Source organism: Micropterus salmoides, unplaced genomic scaffold (genome assembly GCF_014851395.1).
Source record: "Micropterus salmoides isolate LMB-PRFRI ecotype aquatic unplaced genomic scaffold, ASM1485139v1 Ms_hic_scaffold_21, whole genome shotgun sequence".
NCBI classification, from domain to species: Eukaryota; Metazoa; Chordata; class Actinopteri; order Centrarchiformes; family Centrarchidae; genus Micropterus; species Micropterus salmoides.
Genome location: NW_024041262.1, coordinates 16482242 through 16499447, shown reverse-complemented (window position 1 = coordinate 16499447; position 17206 = coordinate 16482242). Strand labels below are relative to the sequence as shown.

The following is a 17206-nucleotide window of genomic DNA, read 5'->3' as shown; positions in this document are numbered from 1 at the left end:
ATGGAGGTGCCACTCGTCTGGCCAAGGGCCCCCCCTCGACATGTCCACCCCTCTGTACAGCACGCTAGGGATGTATTCTACTCTGATGGAGAGCAGGTGAGTGTGCGCCCACAGGAGCAGCCGCCTGGCCAGACCAACCAGCTGCGCCGAGCGCACCCCTCCCTGGCAGTTTATGTAGGCCACCGCAGCCCTGTAGTCGGTGCGGAGCACGTGCTGGTCTCGCAGCAGAGGGGAGAATGTAAGATCACCTTCCACATTGTGAGGAGCTCCAGTGCGTTTATGTGGAGAGGCCTGCGGCTCTACCACAGACCGCACATGACCACAGACCGAGATATGGGACGTGATCCTGCCCAGGGGAACCCCGATCGAAGAGAAAGGGGGACCCGCCAGTAGCCCAGATCAGGGGCCTCTGTCTCACCGGGTCGACACGCAGGAGGATGAACCAGAGCGGCAGCCTCCTCATATGGAGAAGGCCCAGGGGGACCACCACGTGAGCTGCCAACATGAGGCCCAGAAGCCTTATGACCGACAGAGCTGCCACCGTTGCTTGAGGGACAACACGGCGGAGCAGCTCCACCAGAGCATCCATCCTCTCCTGAGAGAGCCGCGCTCTCCGGAAAGAGGAGTCCAGTACCACGCCCAGGTAGGTGAGTCTCTGGGAGGGGAGAGGAGCATTCTTCTTCCAGTTCACCGTAAAGCCCAGGTAAGACAGGTGTGCGACTAGCTGGGCTGTCTGCACCACCGCTTTGTCCCAGGGCGGCGCCAGCAGCAGCAGGTCGTCCAGATAAAACAGGACTAAATGAATAAATGTAATGTAAATGGACAACAGTGGGGCTCTAAGAAGAATAAGTTATCCAAACTAAACCAAACCAAACTGAACCAAAATATCAGTAGACTAATTCTCTATAAACACCGTTGCACTAAACGACATGTTCCCTTCATCATGATTCACTGTAGTTTTATTTTAAGTTGATCCCATATACACCGTCCTGCTTCCATAAATACTCACTAGCACACCAAATCCGTGGCTCAAAGTTGTCTCCAACAAATACACCATTTGCTCCTTCTTGATGTAACATTTGCAAAACACTACAATGCCCAGCAGTTTTAGGAAATTATTCACTTTTTTTTTTAAGTGAAGCTATATGTGAGCCGTTTGTGCATATTTACGTCTTCATTAGGAACCAATGGGCTTGACACTGAAAGCTGGGGAAGTCGAAAAGTATTGATATCCGCATTAATGCGCTGCTGATCTTTGTCTTTTCAAGGGATCTGTTGCCATTGACAAAAATATAGCATATCGCCTGTCTTGTTCTTTAACTTAAGTAAAGGATTTCAGTTAATTTACCATCCTTCTTTCTGAACTAGACTGTTGGCAAGCAGATGCCCTTGTTATCTAATCACAAATGTACACCCAATTGTATGTATGTTACAGACACTCATTTGTTTATTCCCTTACTTAAGTGGTGCTGCCCCCCCCCCCCCCCGGCTTTACAAAGATTTATGGTGGAGTGGAAGCACAACACATGTTGCATGGTTGCATGCCAGGAGTTCTTTGAAGCTGGTTGGCCTATCCTGGTGACATAGCCCATTTTGCATCTGGAGAATGTGGCATGCTGAGATCTTTGGCGTTGACACCACAACAAAAAAGACTGACATAATAGTGTGCATGTTATCACACAAGTTAATGTAAATCATATTAACTGTACAGCGTAGATTCCCCCCTTCTAACTATGTAAACTGCATCAACTAATCCCACATGATGAGAAGAGCTGTTGGAGAAAGGCCTCAGAGAGAGTGTTGTGTGACACCATTAAGGTAGAGGAGGAGTTGGATGTCACAGGGTAAAGAGTCCGAGTCGTGTTAGCCTTGAGGCTGTGGGGTGTTTCATCAGGGAGCATGGCTAACCTATGCATCCTGTCTTGATTTCCTGCTCTGTGAATCATGCCTGTCCCCGCAGACAGTCAGGCAGGCAGGCAGCCCACTCAGTGGAGCAGAAACACCAGGAGCTCAGTGGCTGCCATGGATACACTCCTGGAGTCTCTTTGCTCCTCTCACTCTCTATGTTTACTGTATGCAAGTGTGCATGCATGTGTGTGGGTTTATTTTGGAGGCCTTGTGCGTGGTCCCTAAATAAACAATTATGCATTTATGTTTTTGGAGTGGTGATTTTTGGTAGCTGTTGTTCATAATGTGTTGCATAGCTGTCAATCAAAAAACGTAGGTGGTACTTTCTAAATGTCTGGTATAGACAATTTTCTCGAGAGTTATTGGAAACCAAAACAGAAGTAAAAGGAGATCGCATACATTTTACATTTGTCGAGTGGTCACATAATGACTTCCAATAAATGCTAATCTTGGTCCACGTCCGCTAACATGTTTGCCATAAAGTAATATCATTGTTGTTTGTTTACAGTTTGTTGCTCAGCGCCTAAGTAGTCCTACTTGTCATGTTGTGGCCACTCGACAAATGTACAATGTATGCGATCTCCTTTTACTTCTTTTTTGGTCTCCACAAAATAAATAAATTATGGTAATGCAGGTTAAAGGGAAATTGCCATCAATATTGTATATGTAATGTTAAATATGAGTATATTTATAGATCTAAAGATTATTTAAAACAACCAGTAGTGGCCATTCTAATTTATGCTATCTCCACCAAGTCGATGCAGCAGGTACTTGCTACTGCTAAACAAGGAACTGTGGTAGTGATTCTAAAGTTAGCGCTGAATCTTGGCATTGCCTTTCTGATGTGCACAACAGTATTACACATGTGTTATAATACTGAGTGAAAAAGCTGTTTTTTGTGCATTTGGGAAGGATGATTCAAAACAATGGGAATCCCACAAATGTTAGCGTTACTGTTAGCAGCTACTTTTTACTTTGCTAATTTATGTTTCTGTTCTGTTAGTCACAGCTAATGATAGACACACACACACCCACCCCACATCACACCACATCACACCACAGAAACACTAACTTCATAGTCAATTTGTGATAATTGTATATATAAAAATTTACTTGACTTGACTCCCTCTTTATTGGTCTATGTGCTGCAGCCTAGACACTAGTTGGATAGCAGCTAGCTGGATACAAATAGAAAAAGTAGGAGTAGTAAAATGTAAACTTTTCTCTTCAGTGGAACTGCTGTCTTTTCCTGTACTATCCGCCAGAACAGTAAAATAGCTGTTGTGTGATGTCTGTGAGTAGGCTGTATTGTGTCGTGGCTATCAATGACAATGTTAAAATTCTGAATGTGAGTTTCTAAATGAATCATTTACTGTTAAACCCTGATCAATTGAGTTTCTACCTTACTACCTTCTGCATACATGTTTCTTTCAGACAGTCCATCGGCTCACCACAGGTGATGGCATCAAGCGCACTGACAAGGATGACCCGGCGGCCAGCGAGGTGGGCTGGATGACCTCGGTCAAAGACTGGGCTGGAGTCATGATATCCGCTCAGACACTGACAGGAAGAGTCCTGGTGAGTTCACACTCAGTCATCATCCTTCGTTTAATCTGTGATCGTCGTCTCATGCTACTTTAACCTACATGTAGCAGCCTGTCGGCTAAGACATCAAGAGATGAAGCGTGACATCCGATCATGATCACTCCCAGACTTCCTTGTGACAGCTAGGCACTGCCGTTGTATATCATAGTATATCTTTCTGTGAGGGGGGCCTCGCAAAAAATCTTTGTTATTACAGGGACAGGCCAGAAACCTTGCTGAGGTGGAGCTTACGTCTGACAAGCCACAAATCGTTCATGCTTGGATGTTCCTTGAATTTATTTCTGCTTGTCTGATGCATAAATATACTGTTTTGAAGTCCATATCTTGGTAGCAAATCTCTCAGACAGGAAGGCAGATACATCAAAACAAAGCCAGGGCAACAAAGAGGATATATTTAAAGAGTGTATTAAGGTCATACACCCCATAATGCCCTCAGACAGCAGAGGGAAACAGATCCAGAAGGATGGAGGGAGGGAGGGACATGTACAGTTTATCAATTGCATATGGTCAGCTGAAGTGGTTGCCATGGCGCCTGGTGTGTCTGACAGAGGAGCGTATCTATGTTCCCAGGGTCCTATGTTCCCTAACCCCCTAACCCTAACCATAGAACTGAGGAAAATAGCACCCTTTGTAATGTTCACATTAAGTGCCATATAAATCTCTGGAACATAGGAATGAACCAGAAACACATGCCTTTTTACCACCATGTTATCATCTTGTGCAGCAAGATTAATTGAAGGATGAGTACCCTGCCGCACCTGGTGGGAGGGTGTCAACAAAGACAGGTTCTGTATTCTGCTATACTTTTTTGTATAGAGCTTTTTTATAAGAGCTTTTGATGATTTTGGTCATATGTGCTTGGCAATGCAAGAGTAAGACTGAGGGAGTGATCAAATGAAATGGCGTGAGTGGGAGCACCATGCCAAGGCTTGCCGCAGTGCTCGGGGCTTATCCCACTTTCACCCACCCCCCTAAATGTGGTGCAGCATTTCCAGTTGGCTCAGTGTGTGGAGGTTGTTAATCAAGAATGCTGGGTGGGCAGCCACACTCAGGCATTATGGTTTGATGTGAAATATTAACAAACCACTTAGTTCATGTTTGTGGGACAAAAACTATAAGGAAAAAAAAAAAGCTACTGACCATGTTGTGAGGATAACAAGAAAGGAAATTATTGTAAATCTGACAAAAATGATTTCCTTAAAACACTTCATGTCAAGTGCATTAGTCATAAAATGTGCAAAATGTTTCTGATTTTGATGGATGTTGTCATTTAAACCCAGTAAAGTGACACATTTGTTGTTGTTTTGAGAAGATGTGCGTAGCCGTAAGCTTCTGCAAGGAGGTGATTAATACCAGGGACTGCATGAAACCCTGTTTTGGGGGGCTAAATACAGCGCATTTTCTTCATCTTCCTCCAAATGTCATACGAAGCTCTGATGACTCAAGCTGAACTCAGGTTGTCCCCACGGCATCTTCTATTAGTTCATCCTAAGCACAGACGCTGGCGACGGTTAATGGTGACAGCAACATATTGCTAACATAAGTGTGACATCAGCTCGACTGCCATCCTGTGTTTTCATGTGTTTCACTCTGAACCACCATTGCTCCCCTCAACAATGTGTGTGTGTGTGTGTGTGTGTGTGTGTGTGTGTGTGCGCGCAGCTCAAGTGCCCTGTCTCAATGATGGCTTGACACACAACTGTTTAGCGAGTGCTCGTCTGTAACCATGGCAACTGCAGCTTACCTAAACACGGCAGATGTGTGTTTTCTATGTCAGCCTGTTTAGGGGGCACTTTAAAGCCTATTTCCAGGCCATCTGAGAGGGAATTTTACAAGGGAGTAAGTGCATGGGATGGCTTAAATGAAAGGTATCATGTTTGTTTTTTATTTTATGCATCTATCAGTGAGTGTTTGTTGAGTAGGGGTGAGCTGCTGTTCCCACATCTTCACCCACGTTGTTCTCTTTAAAAATGTAGCTCTTGCAGGCAGCCTATTTGCTCTTGAAATATTCTGCAACTGTATTATTACTTTTGTAATGCAGCCTTCATTAATAACCAGCCAGCAGCGGGTGAATCGATCAGCTGTTAACTTTCTCCGCAACCCAGGGAGTAGAAATTACACTTATTATGTATACTTTGTGCACGTGAATTTAAGTGAAATGCATGTCCTCTAATTAATTTTACCAATTAAACCTGCTTAAATTATGAAGTGTAGATGTGAAAGGAGTCAAGAAGAGAATAAATCTTAAACCCTTAAAGACAACTGAGACATGGATTATGCAAAAAGGAGGCCAAGCTGCAGGATGCCTGCAGTATTTTGCATTTTGATGTAGGTTTATGGGTGAGTCAGACAGACATTGATTGAAGTCTCTACAGACTTTTATTTAATTTTTAATTTTAATTACTAGCTTTTTTTTCTGTTCAAAATAGTAGTTTTGAAAAGGGAAAAAAGAAAAAAAGATGCAAACATACAACATATAAGCAAGGACACAAAGTGTACAAACCACAAAATAAAATAAAATAGCTCTATAAACACAGGGTAAGATATGCGGCAAAGGTTAAGAAGTACACAGTACAAGCCTTTAATCTGACCATCAGATAGCTTCTTACTGTAGTTGGAGGGTTATATTTTTTCATGTTACAATTTCTCCCACTACCTATAATCTGGTATTTCAAACAAAAATGTGCAAAATTAACATCTACAATGGCAGCATGACACATTTAAACCAAATGTGACATGTTACACAGAGATTCTTGCTCCACACTGACCTTTTTATTCAAACTGTGAATGTTGAGTGACAAACGGGTGCAGGCTGCCCTGTGGAAGGCCCAGAGGCTCAATGTTCATTTGCCCGGCTGATCTCGCATCTCGGCAGATTGTAAAAGATCAAACCTCGCCTTCGGGGCTATTTGATTAGCAAGGAGGACACTTCCTGATGACCTTTCAGTCTGCAAAGGTTTATCGGCTAGAGATTGGTGCTCAACTCTTCATGCATTCAAATAGAACAGAAAAGACGAGAACCTTGTGTTTATTCTCTCATTTCAGATCAGCAGCATGCTGTATGTAAATACATGGTGTCCCCCAGAGTGGGGACACAGAAGGATCCCATCTGTCAGTTTATGCATTATTGCATTTCCCCTCCCCCCAGTCACTTTTGCATCATACGGGACCACCCTCCCTATTCATCAAGAATGTCATCACGTTACTGTTTGCCCGCGTCAAAACAAACAAAACTCGCAATTTGGGGGTTGAACCATGTGGCTGCAGCTTGTACCTGTGCCAAGAACCCAGCGGGTCTTCTAATGTCATGCATCTATTTCCTGTTCAGTCGCACTCCCCTCGAGAATGTAATTGTCAAGAAATTGTAAGATGGGGTGTATGTGATGGAGCAGGTCTGAGGTTAGTGTATTCTCTGGGAAAATGTGATTTCGCTTATATGATGGAACCCTGCTGAGTGACATTTAGCCCACGTGCACTCAGTTCTAGAGGTCCACGGGGGGGGGCTGTCACAAAGCTATTATTCTGGCCAGAGAAAGGTTTTCTATTAATGGAAGCACTGAGCTGCCCTCTGGCACTATTCACTTTGTAGTCTTTGCCCCCTAACCCCAATTGCAGTAACAGGTTGAACAGAGGCAGTGATGTTAAAGTCAGACTTTGTTGGTTATCTCTAGGCTGTTGCTCAGTTTTAACTCTTTTATTTAAAGGATTCTGACATAGTCACTACATGTCTTAGCTGGGCATGCCATGTGCTGTCATTGTCAGGATAAGTTAGGCTACTTAGAAATGGTGTCATTTCATCATTTGGCCTTTGAGTGGTGACATGTTCAGGGACTGTTTTCATGAAAAAAAGATGTATGTAATTTCAAATGACTTGTTTGTTTATTTGCCTATACATTGACAGACAAATATTTGTATCTGAATGGATGTAGGTGAGTGTCAGTGTTCCAGAAATATAAGAACCATATTGATGGGCATTCCTCTGTCAAAAAATGTATTGGTAATGTAAATCGAACAAAACAACAATTTTGTGGGATTTGTTTTTTCATATTTTCATTTGGGATTAATATGTATTTGAGTTTTTGGCACTACGTCTCCCATCAAGCCTTTGGTGATGTAAACATGAAATATAATGTTGCCAGTTAGATGTGGGCTTCACCTTTTAATTCAGTATTGGTTTCAACAATTATATATGACAATTTATGTCATGGCAAAGCTGCACAGTTGAAAGTCATGCAGCTGCTAGCAGTTCCTGTTTGCATTTTAATCATGGATGTACAAAGAACAAAAAACAGAAAATGTCTAAATATGATGATCATAAGGCAAGATCTGAAGTTATAAAATGGCTTTTGTAGTGTGATTTCCAAGCAGATTTGTAGATGTTTACCCTGTATGGACATCTGAGAAACTGCGATAACTTGCAGTGTAAGGTCTACTGATTTCAAATTTAAGTGTGACATCTGTGCCTGTTGCTATGACTGGGTTATGATGCTGAGAAGAAGGGATGCAATTTGTGGTGCAGAATGTCTACAGTATTGTTGGATAATCAAACAGCATCTGTAACAGTTGCAACCAACACATTTTTTTACTTTCTAGAACATCAAGTAATCAAATTTTACACAGTGAGTGGCCAGGTAAAAGGAGAAAGTAGGCTGGGTTTGAACTTGCCTCTCAAAAGTTTCTATTTTCATTCTTCACACTACTACTTCTTTCACTTTTTGCGCGAACCGCTGAATACACCATTAATGCCTTCGGGGAATGTGTGCATCCCAATTTGCACAATTCATTGTGTCGAGACTGCATAAACACACACTTGGAGAAAGATTAGGGATACAGCAAGGAGGAGGCTATGACAGCAAGTTTTTGAACCCTTATCCCGAAACTTTACAGGTTAAACAGTCTGCAAAAGATGACTCCTTCACCCTGTCTGCAAAGTCACATCTAGCTGATCATCTCTAGCTGTCAAACAAAAAGTGCTGCAGATTCAGAGTTGTCTAGGATTACCAGGATCAATGTGTGGAGGAAGTCCTATCTTCTGTCTTGACTGCTGTCGTCTAGATTCGATGTTGTCCGGGAGCAGCCACAGGGGCAGAAAAGGAGCTCTGAACGAAATTATAGGTGGCCCAGAAGGGCATTTTCATCAGGCGGTCAAATTCACCTCCTCCTCCTCATAGAGGCTCGGTGAGCAATTGTACCACTACATGGAAAAGCTTTTTGTCTGATGAGGGTGAAAACAGGGGAAGAGAGAGAAAGAGTAAACGCTTTTGTGGGGACTTGCTCTCTTCGACAATGGCACTGCAGCAGCAGAAATGTCCATTTGGAAGTGATGGAGGCACTTATCCTTTACATGACTGAGAATTCAGCTTAGCGCTGCTTTATTATCACACATTTTCCGCAGTGTTCGGCTCTGCGTAAAAGGACTCGGACAGCTTTTATTGTGTGTGCCCTTTTCTTGACATTCCCAGTTGACTCTTGGCTTCACATTAGGATCTCAGTGTTATATGTAACAGATATTCTAAGAACATGCCTGTGGCCTTGTGGCAGTGATAGGAGGCTGTTTGCCACCTGTGGACTCTGGTGCCAAGGGGATAGTATGTGACTTTCACCGCGCCCAGTGCAACAGAGTGAACAATGTGGCAGCATCATTCGGCTCTTTGCCCGCCTCTAAGTCTGCCGCTATTTTCGGGTGACAGCAGCTGCCAGGCCTGTTTTGTCAGCGCCTTCCAGGAGGAAACAATGCAATGTGAGACTGAAGGTACTTTGTGGTCCCTTCATCAAAATAAAGAACATCTTATTAAGTAATTTCTGTCCACAGTTTAGCCTTTATAAACTTTATTTTCTGAAGCAGAGTGAAAATCTGCAAGTGCAGTAAGAATATTTCATTAGAATTAAACTCTGTATCTTGAAACAAGAAGGGAAAAAAGCAGGTCAGTGCACTAAAATCAAGAACAATTAAGTAAAAGAGGAAAAGGAAAATGTTTTCTAATTTTTTTTCCCAGGGCTTTTGAGAAAAAAAACTCCAGCAACTTATCAGTGTTTGTTTTGAAGAACATAAAAATTTTAAAATACCATTTACTGTGCAAAGATTCTTTAGTTTAACCAGTTCTTGTTTTAACCACTCTAACCGCATGACTCTAAAAGGATGGCAATGTTGGCCTGGATGCATCCTAATGACTTTTATGATTCCTTCACTTTTCATCTTGTGCCTTTAATAAGTCGAAACCTTACATTTTTTAATACTTTGGACCATAAACCTGCAAAACTAGTTACATTGGTGCCAAGTGGAAAATGTTAGCATGCTAACACACTAAACTAAGATGCTAAACATTTTACCTCCTAAACAGCAGCATGTTAGCATTGTCATTGTGAGCAAATGTTAATTTGCTGACATTAGCATGTAGCTCAAAGTTCAGCCTCACAAAGCTACCAGCATGGTTGTAGACTCTTGTTTTAACTTATTTAGAGATAGACCCTACATAATCAGAAGCTAATTTGCATTTTTCTAACCATTTTTTTCTTCACTTATTCTGAACATTTTCTGAGCTGTAAATGGGGGAGGGTGGGTCAGTGTTTTCTTGCAGCAGGAAACATACCTTTTGCCTTCTGCTAATTGGTTTAAATCAATCTGTTCCTTTCAAAAAATCCTAGTTTTTTTTGTTAGAAACTGGTGGTAAACAAAAATGATGAGCCTGCTGTATATAGTATGCATGTAGTATTTTTGCTAAATGCATATAGATTTCTTCATTTTAATGCAAAGGACAAGGCTGTCTCCTTTACTGGCTTGCTTTGGATGCTGTCTGGAGTCCGTCTAGATTTATAACATCATTAACATTTGCCCTCAGTGCAGCACACAGACAAATCTGAGTGTTGCTTTGACACATTTATTTGCGGTTGTCTTGACCTGTGGCCATCTGTGCCTGCAGAGTCTACAGATTGAGAGTTGCTTGATCGTTAACTCTCTGCACTAGTCGTGCGGCCAAATTCTTGCAGCAATCACACCATTAGCTTTGGACACCAGCAAGTATCAGGTGTGATAATTACCATCCCCCCAGGGGGAGAGAAGGCATTTCTAATTTGGAACTTTCCTATGTTTGGTGGGCCGCATTTTCAGCAGCATCTCATTTGGCACAAACAATCGGTGGAGTATAATTAGTTTTGTGGAGTAGCATCATGTTCAGAGTGCAGGCGAAAATGTGGAGAAGAGGTTTACAATAGCATTCATGAGCAGTATTATGATAAGAAATTCTCAACCATCACGAATTGGGCTCTCCAGATTTCATTAACAATCATCAGCCACACAATGACCTGGCAGCTGCTGCTGTATTAGAACTCACATAGTCTTTAAAACTCATCACAGTCTTCCCTTTGCTCTCACAGGAAAGGCAGACATAAAGGAGGTGTTAATGAGGTTACTCTTGATTTTTCTAGCTTCCAACGCTTTACATCAAACAGACTTTCCTTTGGCAAGTTCAGTTTAATTAATTAACATGGCCACTTAGACAGGATTTGGAGGTTAATAGATGTTGTTTCCAACTGGTCACACGAAAGGTCATAACTTTGAAAGTTCACATTGTGGCCGCTGAATTGCAACCAAATTGCAAAATATGAATCAGATCCTATGCATTGATATATCAGAACTATTCTCCAACATGGCCTGTAGTGTAGATGTTCCTGCTGCTGAGTTCACACCTCATGCATCCTGCATCCCCTGACCCTCAAAAATATGTGCAGCTGTTACAGTTACAGTATGTCCAGCTTCCCAGATGCTGAACATGATTTTAGATTTTAACACATGATAGGAATTTCAATTTCCATTGTTAGTGCAGGGCAGAGTTTCTCTCTCTCTCTCTCAGTGAGAACCCCTCCTCTCTGAAGAGCTGCCAGAGAGGTGAGTCATCGCTTGTACTCCAATCAAACTCCTCTTTTGCACACCGATAGACATCAGAAGTTTTTCTTTTTAGACAAAGCACTTCTTTAATTTTTTTTGTCAGCTTTGTTCTGCTGTTGTTTTGCAAGAAGCAAGCAAATTACAACTTCATATTTCAACTGAGACAGACAGTGAGAGGCTGGGGGCGAGACACATCCCCTTCTGTCCTAAGCTCTTTACGCCTCACTGTGAGAGTGGTTGGGCTGCTTCCAGGATGGCTTAAATAATGGCTTAGCCACTGTGGGATTTAGGGTTCTACGCTGCATGTTTTGATTGTGGGTATTTTAATAGCTGAATAATGGCGCAAACTGTAGTAGAATCAGGTTAAATCTCTTATTTATAAAGGAGCAGGACATCTCTAATGAGGTCTAATGAGAGTAGATTTATGGATCAACCCTGTTACATGAAAGAGATATAAAAAGCAAAGAGAATCCCAAATAGATTTTTCAAGTTGCGCAAACAGCACGACAGAGTGTGACATTCCGACATTCTTGACCCAAAATGTTCAAGTATAGCAGCGTTGTTTTCATGGCTGAGAGAGGACATCGTCAGCGCTCATAGATCACTCACTATAGAGAGCATGATGTCAAACAAACAGAGGATCAGGTTTCAGGCCACGGGTAGTTACAGTGCATCCTATACAACGTGACACACAAACTTGAGCACTCGTGTGTAGCTGCCAAGGGTTTAGGGGAGGATCCTGTTTCTGGAAGTGCTTTAACCTTCATTATTTTTTTAAATATCTGTGCAATATGGCTAAGGGTTAGAAGCCAAATATCAAGCAACTGCCTTACATTAATGATTTATTGTTACTCAGTTAGTGGCTTTGCCTGTAAAAGTCAGATGGACCTAGGCTATATCCACACTAAGTTACATTTTTGTTTTAAAATGCAGACCTTTTGCTATGTTTGCACCTGAGACTAATGCTGGTTTCACACACAATGCGATTTTTTTATTTATATCGTATTGATCATGTGAGTTTGACTTTATTCTTCTGTAGTAATGCTTTCTTCTTTTGTCGAATCTTCTGCAACTACAGGTTAAACAATCCTTTCCTGTTTACACTGGCATGTGCATGAACTGTTTATATGAATGGCCACTAGATGGGTGTTTTCAGTCATTTTAATATAGACGGAGATCTGTTTTGATACTCAACTAAAACACTGGTGTGGATGTAGATCCTTTTTTAAATCAAAAAAATAGAAGTGTGGATGTAGCCTTAGAGTACATGCTGGGTTAGCTTTTTTGTCAGTGGAAAGAGGAAGAAATATTTTAACAAGAGACTCCAAACATACTTGGGTCGGTGTCTTGAATTTTTCATCCAATCATACAAATGCACCACCAATTTCACAATGTTGTGTAAACAGTTTGAAGGTGGTCTGAGTGTCTCCCTGAAATGGTTCCCTTTAGCCCCCCGTTATACCTACACCATTAGTCAGGCCTCCTCAGCAGAACTCTGTGACTCACTACTTTCATGGCTTTACTTTACTTTTCTACCTTTCCCCTGCTGCCGTTGTCATGTGCATGGAAATGTTGTTTTTAGGAAATAACTAGCAGTTTTATCAGCACAGCAGGCGTGTTCTGTACTCATTACACCTGGCTGATGAGCATGGCTTTGCAAATGGTACATTTAAAAAAAAAAAATCTAATCATGCTCTCACAAACCTCTATTCGTCAGTCTGTTGTTTTCTTCTTACATGTTCAAAATGGATTTTCTTTATTTTTCCCTTCATTTTTGGATTCCCAATAGAAACCTGCAGGAGCCCTTTACTCCACACTGTGTGCTCTGAAGTTCACTGAGCAGCACAGATTAGAGCTTGGTGTGTTGATGTTGGCTTACTGAGTGAATCAGGAACTGTGAGTGGCTATAGAGACCCTGCAGGTTCGTCCCCAGGCAAACCTCAAGTCTCAGGAGTACACTTCGTATTGCTGACAACAACAGCCAGTTTCATCTCTGGCTTTCACAGCACTAAAAAAGGAATGTGGCTGATGTTCCTTTTGATTCTATGTTGGTTTTTTGTGTTTTTTTTTTTACATGCACAAAGAAAAATATGTGATTTTATTTTTCAGATATCTCACAATTGCAGCCATGTTGGACTTGTGTCACATTCAGAGAAGGTATTATTTATATTAAGTCATAAATCAATGTGCATCAAGTTGCCACATACTGTAATTTGGACAGCAGCTGTTGGGAAAGTTCACCGGTTATTTTTGACCCGCTGTTTTCAACACCGTACAATGTTTGCTACAATGGTGCTAATAATCGTAACGTCATCTGTGTGTGTGTGTGTGTACACAAACTGCAAGTGTTGGGCATATCCAATCCATACAACATTACAGCATCCGGTGCCGCATTTCTGCCGTTAAAAAACGCCAGGTCCCTACCGCCGCTCAACTGCGGTAATGTTTATTTTTACCTTCTGGGGAATCCCTCACCTAACACAGCCCGGGCGTGTCTCCTCCTCAATTAGTAAATCCGAAAGCACAACAACTATCCAGCATTTTGGCAACACAAAAAGTAACAAACTCAAAGTGTATTTCTTGCTTAGGTTGGCAAGCAGCGGAAAATAACGTCCTTTTTGCCCTCCCAAAGGAGCGTTTTCTTTGGAATGTGACATCACGTGAAAACTATGAATACCAGCAACTGCTGCACCAGGAACTTTCCTGTGCCTTAGAAAATCTGTTATTGTGTATTACATGTTCTTTATGTATACAGCTCATCTCACCAGGTGCAGTTGCTGCTGCAGCCCGGACTCCTATCCTGTGCTGTAGTTTTATATTTGTTTTTAACGTTTCTTGGTTTAAAACCACACATTTTTTATAGATAAACTATGGCTGTGTATGTTGGCACAATGATAACCCTTGCAAAACTTTAACTGGCACTTTTTATCCTGGCCCCGAGGAGACTCCTTCGAGGAAGGGGAAGGAGAGGAATCCGACAGTCTCCAACGGACAGGCAACAGGCAATGTGAGGTCACTAAATAAGAAAAAGGATGATCTTTGGATCAATGCTAGCGCCTGTTATGAATAACATTACTCATCTAATATGGTGCTTCCTGAGATGTGGCTCCCCCAGGATATTCCCGCTCTTTGTGAGATCTCAAGGCTTTTTCTCTCATTCGTTCGGACAGGATTGAAACGGCAAAGACAGGAAAGGCAACATTGGGGGCATCTGTGTGTTTATCAATGATAAATGGCGCAGACAATGCAAGACTGTTTGCATTCCCGACATTTAAGATCCCTGTAACTACTCTTTGGGCAATGCTGAAAGTGCAGCTTCTCAAATCACGGAATGTGTTCACCAACAATTATTACACAACATCGAGGCCCCGATTTTCATTCTAGGGGACTCCAATCATTGCAAACTTGAACTGTCAATTCCCCGTTTTCAACAATACGCTAAATGCGAGACACAGGAGGAGGAAATTATAGACTAATCTTACAGCAATTTGAACAACGCTTATGTGAGTAGAGCCAAATCCCCACAACTGAAAATTGTTCAGAAGGAGCCTAACCACATGCTTCGGGAAGCTAGGAGAAGGGATGTATTGAAATACAATGCAGAATGCAATGAAATACAAAAACTGTCGATCCCTAATATGACCCCAGTTAAAAATGTCTTTGCACTTCTGATGACTTACAAAAAGTAAATTAATTAAAGGAGTTTTACTTGAGCTTTTAAATCCATGACTTAGAGATGATCTCTGCTACTGACCAGGATGCAAGGTTGATGATTGTCCCTTCTAAGGTCCAGTCACTATTTAGACACTTGTACTAATAAGGCCACAGGGCCAGATGGCATCTGTGCATTTCTCCTACAAACATGTGCAGAGGAGCAGACATCAGCATGGGGCCCCATCTTCAAAAAATCTGATTTGCACAGCATTCCCACCCTCTAGAAAAAATATTACACCTGTCCCTAAAAAAAGTCTTGATGACTTTAGGCCTGTTGCCCTGACATCATGGAATGTTTTGAGAGGATAACAGTGTTGTTGCTTAGGAAAAAGTTATGTATTATTAGACCCCTTTCAGTTTGCTTACAAGCAGGAGCGCGGCACAGATGATGCTATTAATAGCATCAAACACCTGGAAGACCCCAAGGCTTATGTACACTATTAGCTGTTAATACGATGCAGTCGCACATGTTGATACAGAAATTGGAATAGATGGGTGTTAATCCTTTTATTTTAAGATGGTATTTTTCTTTTCTAAGCAATCATACCCAGCAAAGTTGCAAACGTGTGACACTAACCACTTTTTGTTGAATGTGAAGAAGACTGAGGAGATGGTGTTTGACCCTGGGGGAGTGGGCGATCTTAGGCTCGTGGTTATCAACAATAAATCTATCACTCAGGTCTGCTCTTATAAGCACCTTCATACTGATAATACACTTCGCTAGAGAGTCCATGTTCATGGTCTCTGCTCTAGACTGCAACAATGGATGTATTTTTTTACATAGACTTGGGGTCTATGTAGCAGAAGATCATGTTACTGTTTTACCACACAGTCTTAGTGTATTATAAGGTTCTGTATGTGATGACAGCCTGGTATGGCTATGAAAATGATGGGACTTAAAAAAAATCCTTCAAACAATCTATGATCAGACAGGCACAGAAAATAGTGTCTGATCCAACTTACATACTCCACCCACAGTTCCACCTCTTACCCTCTGAGAGAAGACTAGGGTTCCTCAGAAGACTGAACCGTTACAAACATTCATTCCTGCCTATGTCCCTAAAGATTCTCAACACAAACAGGTGATGTAGTGTGTTGGCCATGGAGGTTGTGCAATATGTTGCCATTGTCAGTTATGGATGTGCAAACTTTTACATGGAAACCATGTGGTGTTGAATGATCTATGCATTATGTGTGATTTTATCTTCTGTGGAACTGCAGGATGAAGTTCAGAACAAATTCCCCTACCTGTAATCATAGACTGTATAAAACAAGTGGACGTAGTCACTGTGATGTCACCCATTGGTTTGTGCACTGCCGTTTTAAACAATCCAGTCTGACAGTTTGGCCGCCACCATTTTGATTTTTTGCAACCAGGCACCTGACGTGACCATATTTGGATGAGAAATTGGCGCTAGCAAGCTTGGTTAGCTAGGTGTAATTCATGTTAACTAAAGACAGGCTTAAAACATGACATACTTACCGGAAAAATTAACATCTGACTCCTAATAAGGTTGTACAATTGCGCTGGTTAAATTTACACAGTGCAGTGGATTTGACTCACTCTGGCCTGATTGACAGGTCACCATGGTAACGACTGGTCAGTCACAAGGTAGTCCCGCTCTAAAGCACAGCTTTATTGTCTATTTTCCTCTAAACTGGAACATAATTTAATTTGAAGAAGACTTAAAACTATCACATGAGACCATAAACTCATTATGAAAGTGTTTACTGAGGGTAATAAATCAGGCAAGAAGTAGGGCCATTATTTCTAATAGAACCGGACTTCTTTTTGCAACCAGAGGAGTTGCCCCCCTGTGGTGGGGGCAAGAAGGTTGTGGGTTCAAACCCCGGTTGCCCCGGCATTTCTGTGTGGAGTTTGCATGTTCTCCCCATGTCCGCGTGGGTTCTCTAAATTGTCCTTAGGTGTGAGTGGCTATGTGTGGCCCTGCGATGGACTGGCGACCTGTCCAGGGTGTACCCCGCCTTTCGCCCAATGTCAGCCATGACCCTGTACACAGTTGCAGTTGACGATGGATGGATGGAGTTGCCCCCTGCTGGCCGTTAGAAAGAATGCAGGTTTAAGTTACTTTT

At 42.0% G+C, this 17206-nt stretch overlaps 1 protein-coding gene across 10 annotated transcripts in view; it reads left to right on the top strand.

Annotated features, from left to right (window-relative positions):
• LOC119916055 (calcium-activated potassium channel subunit alpha-1) overlaps positions 1-17206 on the top strand; it is a 105809-nt gene that overhangs the window by 12867 nt on the left and 75736 nt on the right. For all 10 annotated transcript variants that reach the window (XM_038735916.1, XM_038735924.1, XM_038735917.1 and 7 more), the window contains exon 2: positions 3343-3486. In XM_038735916.1, the coding sequence (XP_038591844.1) occupies positions 3343-3486 (144 nt within the window). The remainder of the gene's footprint in view (positions 1-3342; positions 3487-17206) is intronic.